The 12,340-nt window shown below is 37.3% G+C and overlaps 1 protein-coding gene across 1 annotated transcript; it reads right to left on the reverse strand.

Moving 5' to 3' along the window:
• Positions 1–7,298: 7,298 nt before the first annotated feature.
• Positions 7,299–12,117, reverse strand: LOC104585608 (21 kDa protein-like). The gene is made up of 2 exons (XM_010242543.1): positions 11,625–12,117; positions 7,299–7,450 (listed from the first exon to the last, which is right to left on the reverse strand). Exons 1-2 carry the CDS (start codon positions 12,115–12,117, stop codon positions 7,299–7,301), a joined length of 645 nt encoding a protein of 214 aa, XP_010240845.1.
• Positions 12,118–12,340: the final 223 nt, after the last annotated feature.

Raw genomic sequence — 12,340 nt, forward strand, 5'->3', positions numbered from 1 at the left:
TCCGCACGTGACCGAGACGCGATCTGGGTCATTTCATGGTTGAGCTAGATGATTGAACAGGTCCGACCAATAGTTCGCCCTCCAAGTCGCCTAGACTCCGTGCCAAATCCACTTGGACTCGTCATGAACTCCCTGCATCGGGTTAGGACCCCTGACACGAGGAGTGGGGGCAATTGATGAAGGGTGATTTGGCACGACCTAGTAAGAAGGGGTCACGTAGACGCAATCTGCTCGAGGGGTGACAACTCAGCCAAACGAGCCTAGTTCGCAACATTCGGAGCTCGGGTATTCAGTCACCTCGGCCCAAAAACCACCTCGGCGTAGAGACACCTCAACACCCAATCCAGTTCGGGATTAAAGAACTGAAGTACCAGTTCGGAGCTAAAAAAACCAAAATACCACGTAATCGACTCCAAAAGCCTCCCCAACGGACCCCGAATTTCTCGAGATCACGACGAGACTCATCCTAGCTTCGCCTGAATCAGCGGAAAACGATAAACCTTATCAACTAATGCAATGCTCTCCTTTGAAAACGGAATGGATCTTATCCGCACAGCCCGGAGATCCAGTAGCTCTTTCATAAGGCCCATGACTACTCCACTATATAATGACATCAAACCCCAAGGCAAAGGTACACGTGATTATTTAATCACTAGCATTCAAGCATTCAAGTATTCAGCTCGCATCCATAGTATAGAACTGATTTAAGCATCGGAGTGACCTCGCCGGGTTACCTACCCTGGGTTCTCTAATCTATTATTTTGCAGCTTGGTCCAACTCGCCACGCAACTGGAGTTCGGATCATCTTCCAGGTAGGAGTATCTAGATCGCACACCATCAAATCCCCATCCCTGATTCATTGGGTCAGGAAGTTGAATACCCATTGAGGATGAGGAAAATTGCCATCTCTAGTTTCCTTGTCACTATAAATATCTTACCCATTTATAAAAATGAGAAATGGATGAATCTTCAAACACTTTGATTTCAAATTTCCAGGATTATCCTCTTAAAATGGCTAAAATCCTCAAGACATCCTAATTTTATATTTCTAGGATTGCCCTTTTGAAAACGCCCCTCACACGCCCTGTCAGTTGCCGTTTGTTATTCCCCCAAACACTAGAGTATAGCAGAAGATCTAAATTGGACCAAAAGAAAAATCTTTGCATTTTTTCGACATTTGGGAGAGATGAAGTGCTAAGTGTTCACTGATTTGGGTTTGATGACAGTAAGAAGACGAGCAATGTCCGTTGGAAAGGACGATTCAAACCCATTGACTTGGCTTCAACCATTACTCGGTGGGTTAACAATAATTAAGCGCCATTAACATTGTTAGGATACAGTGCAACGATTCTTGGTTGGGTAGGACGAAGCAAACCCATTGGCTTCATGCATTACTTGGTAAGTTCACATGTTTTTCTTTTTCTTTTTAATAAAAAATCCAGTATAATTAGAGATGCAAACAGATCGGATTGGATTCGAATCAGGATATATTCGAATTCTACCGGTAAGTCAGATCTTCGAATCTGATCTAATCTGACTTATTTTTTTTTTCAAATTAATAAATTATTAAAAAATAAAATATACCAATTTAAATAAAATATATATACATGTTTTTATAAAAAATAAATAACATAGCAAATTTATAAAAATATAATATAAAATATATTTATAAATAAATAAATAACATATATATATTATATTATATTTATAAACATATAATATATATCAAACCGAATAGGGGTGATATGAATCCAATCCAAACAGGGGTGATCCGAATTCGACAAAATAAGATCAGATTCAGGTTATGATCCGATCCATTTGCTCCCCTAAGTTTAATGTAATCCATTTACCTCATTGTTCGACAATTATAATGTGAAATATTACTTATTTATTTATTGGAAGGGAACATGTTAATTTGGAGTTGGTGATAGAGCACAATTCAACAACTATTGGTTGGGTAGGACGAAGCAAACTCATTGGCTTCATACATTACCTTACCTGGTAAGTTCACGCTTTTATTTAGTCATGCATGTTCTTGTTGTCTGAAAAAAAAATGCAGTTTATTTATTTATGGGAAGGGAAAGTCTTAATTTATGGTTGGTGAAAAAATCTAAGACTATACAATTTTTCAGCATATATGCTTGGTAGTGTTTTGGTGAGCTTACATAGCTACTTAATACAAAACAATTTGGGAAAAGGTATTTAGTACAAAACAATTTTATCAACTTACTTTGATGCTTGTGTAGTGTGCATATATTATCTGGAGAAAAGAAAGATAAAAGATTATCATGAATAAAACATGTTAATTCTCTAAAAACCCAAACAAATTTAAAATGCACTTAAGGAGATAAAGTTATCTGGTGAAGAGATGTCAAGGTTTTTGGTAAAATTACAGCTATAATCAAGTCAAATTCAGACCAGATCCAATCTAATTATATTAAATCCAAATCTCGACTAGTAGGGGAGTTAATGTGGTTTGGTTTGCAACTATAAACACCAGATTGTTTTTCTTTTCCTTTAATATGATTATAGACATGGTTTTTAAAACCGAATCGGTGATCGAATTGGTCAGAGATCTGGTTATTGGTTCGAGTGGTCTGACCATTCAACCCGAACCTATTCTGATAAAAAAATAAAAAAAATTTAAAAAAATTAACCAGCCAATTCAACGGTTTGCTGACCAAAATCAACGGTTTTAGGGAAAAAATGGGTTTGAGGAAAAACAGAATGACCGGTTCCCAATTTTTCCAGTCCAGTCCGATTTTGAAAACCATGATTATAGATATATAACAAAAATACTAAAAAAATCAATAGCTGGTTTTGTTTGGAGCTGGGTTAAAAATATGTTTGGGGCAGTATCGGCCCGTTCTGATAAAAAAATAAAAAAATTTAAAAAAATTAAAAAATTAAAAAAATTGAAAAATTAACCAGCCAGTTCAACAGTTTGCTGACCAAAATCAACGGTTTTAGGAAAAAAACGGATTTGAGGAAAAACAGAATGACCGGTTCCCGATTTTTCTGGTCCAGTCCGATTTTGAAAACCATGATTATAGATATATAACAAAAATACTAAAAAAATCAATAGCTGGTTTTGTTTGGAGCTGGGTTAAAAATATCTTTGGGGCAGTATGTTGTAAACCTGGAACAATGGAAGGATTTATTCGGGGTTGGAAAATGCAAGATCTCAGTAAATAAGGAAAAATTCTTTTAATGAGAACGTCAACACAATAGTATATCTCCATGTGTTCATCATGTTACATACAATCTCTAAAACAAGTGGACATTATAATAATGGAAAGCTGGAACCTACCAATGGGACCTGCTTGCTTGGACAAACAGCTCCCACGGTAACTCCTCGGTAACTTGTAAAAAGAGAAAAGACATGACCCAAACTTTTTATTTAAAACAGTAACAATGCACTCATAGCCCATAGTTTCAACTTGTAAATAAAATTAAATTTCAGCAACTCTTTAATATTCTATTACTCTAATGAGTCTCAATATTGAAATATTTGAGGTTTTAACTTAAACAATTCACAACCTTGTAATTTGGATCATAGTGGTCTTAGGATGCTTCCAGTTTCAGACTCCTTTCTTATTCTTAGTTGAAGAAGATTTTAATAAATCCACTTCAAGAGGTTATTAACTAATGTCAATAATTATGGCCTGACAAGTATGATAACATGGATTCAAATATGAGAAAGGTCACTTCATACACAAAATACTGGAGGTTAGGTCCATATCTACGGATGTAATTGAAGGGATGAGAGATCCATCATATGGATAGCCGAACCCTGCAGGTAGGTAGGGCGAAATTTCAAAAATTTCTCTCTCTCCCATGTGGGAATTACATTCCCTGTTTTAGAAAATCTGCATTTTCAAGGATCAATCTTGAACTAAGAACCAAACCAGATCTGAAACCAAAAGGTAGGAGAGGGATGTACCTGATACGGAGTAGCAGTAACTCCCAACGAAGGTGTTCACATCCAAGGAAAACTCCAAAGATTGCTCCCACTGAAGATGACATAGCGTAGAGTGGAGCAGAATCAGCAGGTTCTTCACAAGAACCGAATCCTTCAGCAAGAATTCGATGGAGGGTATGTGAGCACGACTTCAAATCAGTTTTTCTCCAAAAACTTATATCAAGAACACTTCTTGATCGCTCCTACAGTGGAGATCGAACTGGCAATGGCGGCAACAGGAGGAGGGCACAAGAGCAGAAGATGGCGTAGTCTTACTGTAGTTGTCTTCTCTCTTTTTGTGATCTGAGATCTGTTGTAATGAGATGTTGTATTGAATGGTCCACCCCCCTCCTCCTTTTATAGCCTTAAAGAGATCAGCTCCTAATCCTATTAGGAGTTTCCTGATTCAAATCCTTATTTGAATATGGACTCTCTTTAAGTGATAAGGATAAGCCCTTATCTTATCTGTAGATTAGATCAGCCCTCATAATCTCATTAAGAGCTTCCTGATCCAAATCCTTATTTGGATCTGGACTCTCTGAGTGGATAAGGATAATCCCTTATCCTATCTGCTGATCCAAATCCCAGATCCGCCCCTCTTTAACTAATAAATTAGACCAGTTCAAAATGGGCTTTAGGCCCAATAAGTCCAAGTGCTCACTAACCTTCTAGACTGCTACCCAGTTGGGTTTCCTTATATGGTGTGGAACCCAAACATTGATCTACACATCAGCCACATGGGTTCAGCCTAGCCTCTGTTACAAGGCCTGGCCGAATTCACTGTTATGGGCAGTGAACCCCTGAGCCCATCACCATGAGCTCTTAATGGGCCCAACACTTACACTAAGTGATCCTTGGGCCAAGCCACCTTATAAAAACCCAAGGACTGTGTGCAGATGCAAGATTAGCCCATCAGGCATTACCCTCAATGGTCTTACACTTAATCTCTCAGCCCATAATGATCAAACACTGCCCGACAAGAGATGACCTCTCCCTCGGCTCCAAGGAATAGTGCTGCACTCTCTACTCACATGGATCCTGGGAATTAAAACCTTTTGCAAACATTTTGAAACTATAATATATATGTATTTCTTTATATAAATATATTTTGCAAAAACAAATTTCAATGATTGAAATCGGCTGCCGACAGCTTTGGTTTCCACCAGAGAGAGTGCATCCCCGATCATTACCTTTGTCCGACAAAGGGGCTGATCTTGTCACTATGATCACCCACTCAGATGAATTCTCGGACTGTCCCAACATACCTAGGTTTTGACCCCCTCTAAGGATCTCACTGATTGGCATATCAAAGACAACCCAATCCGACACGTAGTACAGTATCATAATCGAGTCTAGGGGTCAGGTGTAACATTCCAGTTTTGCCCACTAATCACCAAGGTCCAGGGCAATATTGGAATTCTGGTCCGGTTCAGGGTTTCAAGTAAACCTACACTGCATGTACATCGGGTCTCACCCTGGCAACTGAGACAAGCTACCCCAACCAACTTGGCGGCACATCAGTATCAGCCTTATCAGGATAAATCTCCCTAGATCTATTCAACGGCTGTGAAGATTCTAAACTAACACGAGTCTCATATGTGTCCAGTTTAAGGGTATTACATAGAAACACACCATAATAACATGAATCAAATATGTAATTTATTCATTTACATTAAATGTCATAAGGTACATTATTCTGATTGGAGCTAAGGGCATACACTGTCTAACAGCAACTTGGGCACCCAAGTTGAAGATTTTAAAGTACATCAAGCTCAGGGGTAGGCCATTAAAAATTTAACAAATTGAAACCCAAGAAACCCTAGTTGCAGCCCATTTATATACAAACCCAAACCTTCCCACCCCATTTCCCTATTACAGCCTACCTCTTCCACCTCATTTTCTTGTTGCCCCCCCCCCTCCCCCCTCCTCCAAGAGAAAGTATTCCTGATTCCACCACTGACCCCTCATATAACTAGACCATCATTTTTATAATGGCCTTTAAGGACTACTTTTTTTGGTTGATTGTAAAATAAAAATATAACTATATTAATCATCAAGGTGTAAAAAATATAAAATTATACTTTTTGCAAAATCTCCCTCAACCAACAATGATGAGAGCCTTTTAGAAGTGGCCAACACCTAAACTAAACAATGAATAAGCTAAAGAAGCAAATTCTATATTGGAAAATAAGAAATCCTTTGTCAACATATAGAGGAAGATTTTTTATCAGTAATTACTAGCCAAAATTCTAAAATAATCCAAATACAAGTGAGAATGAAAGATCTTTGTTTGGCTAATAAGGATTTAAACAATATAGAACGCTTAACTCACTAACTAGCAAACTCTTAGCATGGGCTGATGATAATCAATGAGGATTCATTCCTTAATAATTGCAGTCATAGCCATAGCTTCAACCTGTAAATAAAATTACATTTTAGCAATTCTTTAATATTACATTATTCTAATGTGTCTCAATATTGAAGCATTTGAGCTTTTAACTTAAACAACTCACATCCTTGTAAATTGGATCTCAATGGTCTTACAATGGTTTCAGTTTCAAACTCCTTTAGTTGAAGAAGATTCTGGTAAGAGGATTTTAATAAATTCACTTCAAGAGGTTGTTACCTAATGCCAATAATATCTCTAAACACCTACCGAAAATCTGATTAAGAGGGGAATGGGGCTTGATCATGTATGTGCCCTTTGTACAATGAAGCTTTAGAGAGTGCAAACCAATGCTTCATCCATTGCAAGATATCAAATACAATTTGCATCTAGGTTAAAAATATCTTTTGCGTAAGGAAAAATTCTTTTTGATGATGGTTCTTCTTTAGCTTTTTAGATTATTTGGAGTAGAAAGAATTTAAGGCTTTTTGATAACAAATATGAGACAATTTTCTTTGGTGGGTGTGCATAGCATAGTAAATAGGACATCATTTGATGTATTTTTGGATAAAAGGAACTATTTCATAAATCATGTAATGTAAGGTGTATATTCTCTTTTATAGTCCCTTGGTCTACATGAAATGTTTGTATGGTATTGTTTTGTTTAATGAATAAAATACTTAACCTTCTTCAATACACATGCACAAACATAATGAATTTTAATCACACTCAGATATTTATCAAATCAGGTGTCAAATCCTCAACTTATTTGATTATTAAACAGATGCAGATTTTAATATTCAAATCCAAAATAATTGGAATTAATTTTGGCGTCAAATGCACAACTTATTTGATTGTTAAAAGATGCAGAATTTACTATTCAAATCCAAAATAATTAGATTGGACGAAAATCCATCCAGATGTGCACTTTTTATCTTCATTACCGATAATTCAACTTGCATCAGTGTATCCTTCTAGTATAGCTGGATAATCACAGTAAAACAAGCCAAGTTCCAAGGTTCTCTTGAGATACCCAAGAACTCTCTCAATTGCCTTCCAGTGCTCTGTACCGGGGTTACTTGTAAACCGACTGAGTTTACTTACTACAAATGCAATATCAGGTCTGGTACAAAGCATAGCATACATCAAATTTCCTACTGCACTAGCATACTCAAGTTGTGCAATTGCTCTACCAGTATTTTCTACTAGCTTTATACTAGAATCATATGGCGTGCTATATTCTTTAAACCCTAAATGCTTAAATTTCTCAAGTACTTTCTCAATATAATGTGATTAGCTTAATGCATAGCCCCTACTATGTTTTTTAACTTTTATTCCCAAGATGTGAGTAGATGCATCTATCAACACTATTATGTTTAAAACCAAAAGCTAGGATGCAAGAATCAAATTTCTCATGCCACTGTTTAGGTGCTTGTTTTATTCTATATAGTGATTTAACCAGTTTACAGACTTTCTTCTCGTTTCCAAGAAGAATAAATCCTTCTGGTTGTTCCATATAAACATCTTCATTTAAATCACCATTTAAGAAAGCGGTTTTAACATCCATTTGGTGAACAGATAAGTGATAAATGAATGCTAATGCTATGAGTGTTCTAATAGAAGTTGTTCTAGCCACTGGTGCATAGGTGTCAAAGTAATCAATCCCTTCTTTTTGACTAAATCATTTGGCTACCAATCTAGCCTTAAAAGTTTGTACAGTTCCATTAGTGTTGTATTTTCTTCTAAACACCCATTTACATTTTATTGGTTTTGATCCTGGAGGCAGATCTACTAGTACCCATGTGTTATTTGACATTATTGAATCAATTTCATCATTTAAAGCTTCCTTCCAAAAGGCAACATCCCTAGAGGTCATGGCCTCACTATAGGTTTTTGGATCATTTTCAATGTTTAGGACAATATGTATCTTATTTAAAATCTTTTCTCTATCAGCCTCAACCAAAAATACAATTGACTGAGTAGAGATAAAATCTGAACTTAAGTGTTTCTCTGTTTTTTGTCTTTGACTTCTTCTAAGTCCTATTGTAGGTGTTACAGTTGTGTCATTTATTCTTTTAGTCTCATTATTATCAACAGGTATTGAGATCTGAGTTTCTCTATCATTTTCTATGGATTCATTTTCTGTATATTCAGAATACAGTTTATTTTCAAAGAATTCAACATCTCTAGTTTCAATTATTATGTTGGACTCTAAGTCTAGAAGCCTATAGGCCTTGCTATGCTCTGCATATCCAACAAATATACTTTTCTTAGCTCTGAATCCTAATTTGGTTCTTTTAGGATCTGGAACTCTATAATATGCTAAGCACCCCCACACTTTTAGATATGCTAAATTAGGTTTTCTTCCTGTCCTTAATTCATATGGGCATTTGTTATTAACTCTAGAAACAATTCTGTTATGTAAATGACAGGTTGTCAGGAGTGTTTCCCCCCACAGGTTTAAGGGTGCATTAGCTTTTAACAATATGCAGTTTATTATTTCTGTTAGTGTTCTATTTTTCCTTTTAGCCAGACCATTCTATTGAGGGGTATGGGGAGCAGAACACTGATGTATTATTCCAAATTCTTCACAGAAAGAATTAAACTCATTTTTAAAGTATTCAGCACCCCTATCACTTCTAAGGATTTTAATTTTCTTTTCTAGTTGATTTTCAACTTCAGTCTTATATAGTTTAAACATGTCGAAGGCTTCATCCTTAGTTCTCATAAGGTAGACATAGGTATACTTAGAAAATTCATCTATAAAAGTTATGAAGTATCTCTTACCTCCTCTAGTTAATACACCATTGAGTTCACAGATGTCAGAATGAATTAGTTCTAGAAGTTGAGAATTTCTCTCAACACTAGGGAAAGGTTTCTTAGCCATTTTTGATTTTACACATATTTCACATTTTTCAGTTAATTCATTACTGTAAGCAATTATACCAAGTTTGCTCATGTTTTTTATGGATTTAAAATTCAAGTGTGCTAATCTATCATGTCATAAAGAGAAAGAATCAACAATATAAGCAGAAACTTTTCCTTCATTAATACTTAATTTGAACATACCATTACAACCATATCCCTTTCCAACAAACATCCCATTCTTCGATAGGATTAGTTTGTCGGATGGATTCAAAGACAACTTTGAATCCCCTCTTACAAACAAGATTTACTGAGACCAAGTTCTTTCTAATGTCAAGAACATGGAGAACATTCAGGAGAGTCAATGTCTTTTCGGAGGTGAAGTTCAACTCTACGTTGCCTCTTCCAGCAACTTTGGCACATGTTTGGTTTCTCATCTGTACCTCCTGGCCATCAGTCACTTCTTCATATGTCTTGAACAAGGACTTGTCCTTGCAAACATGGACTGTGGTGCCTAAATCAAACCACCATCCAGAAGACGATTCTGCCATGTTGACTTCAGTAATCATGGCCATGAGATTGTCTTCTACCATGTTTGCAGACTTGGTTCCGCCTTTCCGATGTTGGCAGACTCGAGCATAGTGCCCCTTCTTTCCACAAACATAGCAGGATCCTTTCTTATTGTTGCTCTTCTTGAAGTTCCCATCCTTCTTCTTTACTTGTAATGCAGGGTTAGTCTTCTTCGATCCGTTTTCCACAAAATTAACCTTAGAGTTCAGCATACCGGCCAGGGACTTATCCCTACTGTCTCTAAACCGAGACTCTTCTTCAATACGAAGGTGTTGCTGAATTTGCTCCAAGGTAAGCTCTTCAGCCTTGTGTAGAAGCTTCTTCTTGTAATCCTTCCAAGAGGGTGGAAGTTTGGCAATGATTGCTCCCACTTGGAAAGATTCAGGAAGGATGATGTTAAGGGATCGAATTTTATTGACCTGTAGTTCATAAACTTGCTCTAGTATGGGTTTATGGTCGTTTATGGTGAAGTTAAAGTATTCTGCAATAAGATACTTATTCGTACCTGCTTTTTGCACCTTGTATTTGAATTCCAGGGCCTTCCAGATTTCTTTTGGAGATGTAAGTTCCTTGTAGAAGTTGTAGAGCCAGTCTAATAAGGCATTCAGTATGTGTCCTCGGCACAGAAGTGAGTCCTCTTCTCGTTTTGGTCTTTCCTTCTTTAGTTTCTCTGAGCCTTTGTCAGTGGGTTCAGGAAGTGATTGCAGTTTCGGGTTCAGCAAATAGTATAGCTTCAGTGTAGTCAGAAAAAAGATCATCTTGTCTTTCCATCGGCTGAAATTTGCTCCATCGAACTGGTCTAGTCGAACAAGATCTTGGTTCATCATCTTGATCGAAGTCATGCTTGCTTCCGCCTCCATTGTAGAATAACGTTCTAAAATTGTTGGAGAAAATGAAGTCACTGTAACTTTGGAGGAAAAGCTTTATGGCGCGTCTGAAGACACTATCTTTAGAACGTTATTTGCCCCCACTCAGTTTTATTGAGTTTGCTGTTGGGTTACATGCAAATTCGTTCCCAGGATACAATAGAGCCTTGGGCAAGAATCTGCAACCAACAAAGTTGAAGAGTCTCCAAAGAAACCTTCTGTGAGACTGTAGTAGACCGGACTGAGAGAGAGAGAGAGAGAGAGTGAATTTTGAAATTGTGTGTTTTGGAGTCTAATTCATGCTCCTTAAATAATTTGTGAAGAAGTATAAAGGAAAGGTAGGTGCTGGTTTAGACAAGGCACCTTGAACAGTCACAATTTCAAACATTGTGACTGTTTAAAAAGTAGTTAATAGTTAGTGACTGTTAATTTTGAATTGTGCCTCTTGATCACACCCGATCGAATCGTGACCGTTGATCTCATCAACGATGCGCCTCTAAAGCGCCTCATTGCGCTACACACACGTGTGTGCGCGCGTTGCGCGGTATCGAATCCCCATACTCTCCTCTACTAATTCTATGGAGTGTAAATCAGATTCTATTGAAATACTGAAAACAAAACTTATAATTTTCCAATATGAGAAAAGTTCAAAACTGGGTTTTGTAAGAGAAAACTGATTTTTCAATCAAGTGTGTAGGTACAATTTCTCATGTAATTGACCAATCAAACCCATTGGATTTAATCTCTTATGAGGTTAAAATCCAACAAGCAATTTAATGGATATATTCATACATTGAGAAGAACAATGTGTACTTGGATGGTGATGGTTTGTATAGTTGAGAGTAAGTCTAGCTTTGTTGTCCTATTCATAATATCTGAAAGAAATGTTTGTACTTTGTACATGCAGGGAGAGACATTTTTCTTAAAAAAGATGGACACGATATATTGGGAACAACAGCTGGAATAGACTGCATACATGTCTCGTCATTCGACAGAGCTGCACTCAACCATGTCTTTATGTTGCTCATCTTGAAATCAATGCCAGGTCCCTGCAGCTTCTGCAACTGCTCTAGAGATTGCTTGAGCTCATCAATGTAGGAGTTCCCAATTTGGTCGACGCAGTCCTTCACGGTGGCCGCCTCCCTAGTTTTCCGGTCACGGCGTTGTGATAACTTGGAGACCAAGGCTGATGTGGATTCGCTTGTTATGCTTATGTTTAGTGCTGTTTGAGCCAGCCTCCTAGGGCTGTCTTGAACGGAACTTGCAAAGGAAGAGGGAGAAGTGTAACAAAGCTGTGGGTACGTAGCCACACCACAGGAAGTTCGAATGAAGTCGGTGGTGTTGGGGTTGCTAGTGTTTGTCGCTAAGCAGGTGCAGGTCTTCATGTTTGATGAGCTAAAGACCATCAGAAAGAGAAAGGCTAAAAGAATGCAACAAGAAGATGGGCCTCTAGCCGATTCAGCTTCCATCTCTCTGGGTTTCAGAGAATCAGAGTTGTGGTGAACTGGTGATGGATGGATACAATGTAGAGCAGCATCCCCTTCTTATATATGATGGGAATTAATAAATAAATAAATAGTGATGGATGGAGGTGAATATACAACTTAATTAGCCGAAAAAGAACCCTGTGATTGGTGGGACAGTGATGGATTATTGATGATGAGTCGATGTGCAGAAATTAATCTGATCTGT

This window comes from Nelumbo nucifera, chromosome 4 (genome assembly GCF_055504915.1).
Source record: "Nelumbo nucifera cultivar China Antique chromosome 4, China Antique-T2T, whole genome shotgun sequence".
NCBI lineage: Eukaryota > Viridiplantae > Streptophyta > Magnoliopsida > Proteales > Nelumbonaceae > Nelumbo > Nelumbo nucifera.

Excerpts from the sequence above, each read along its gene's own strand:
- LOC104585608 (XM_010242543.1), bottom strand. The coding sequence starts at position 12,117 with ATGGAAGCTGAATCGGCTAGAGGCCCATCTTCTTGTTGCATTCTTTTA. Across the intron at positions 7,451-11,624 it reads TCTGTCGAATGACGAGACAT|TAAGTAAACTCAGTCGGTTT; the intron begins GTATGCAGTCTA and ends TTGCATTTGTAG.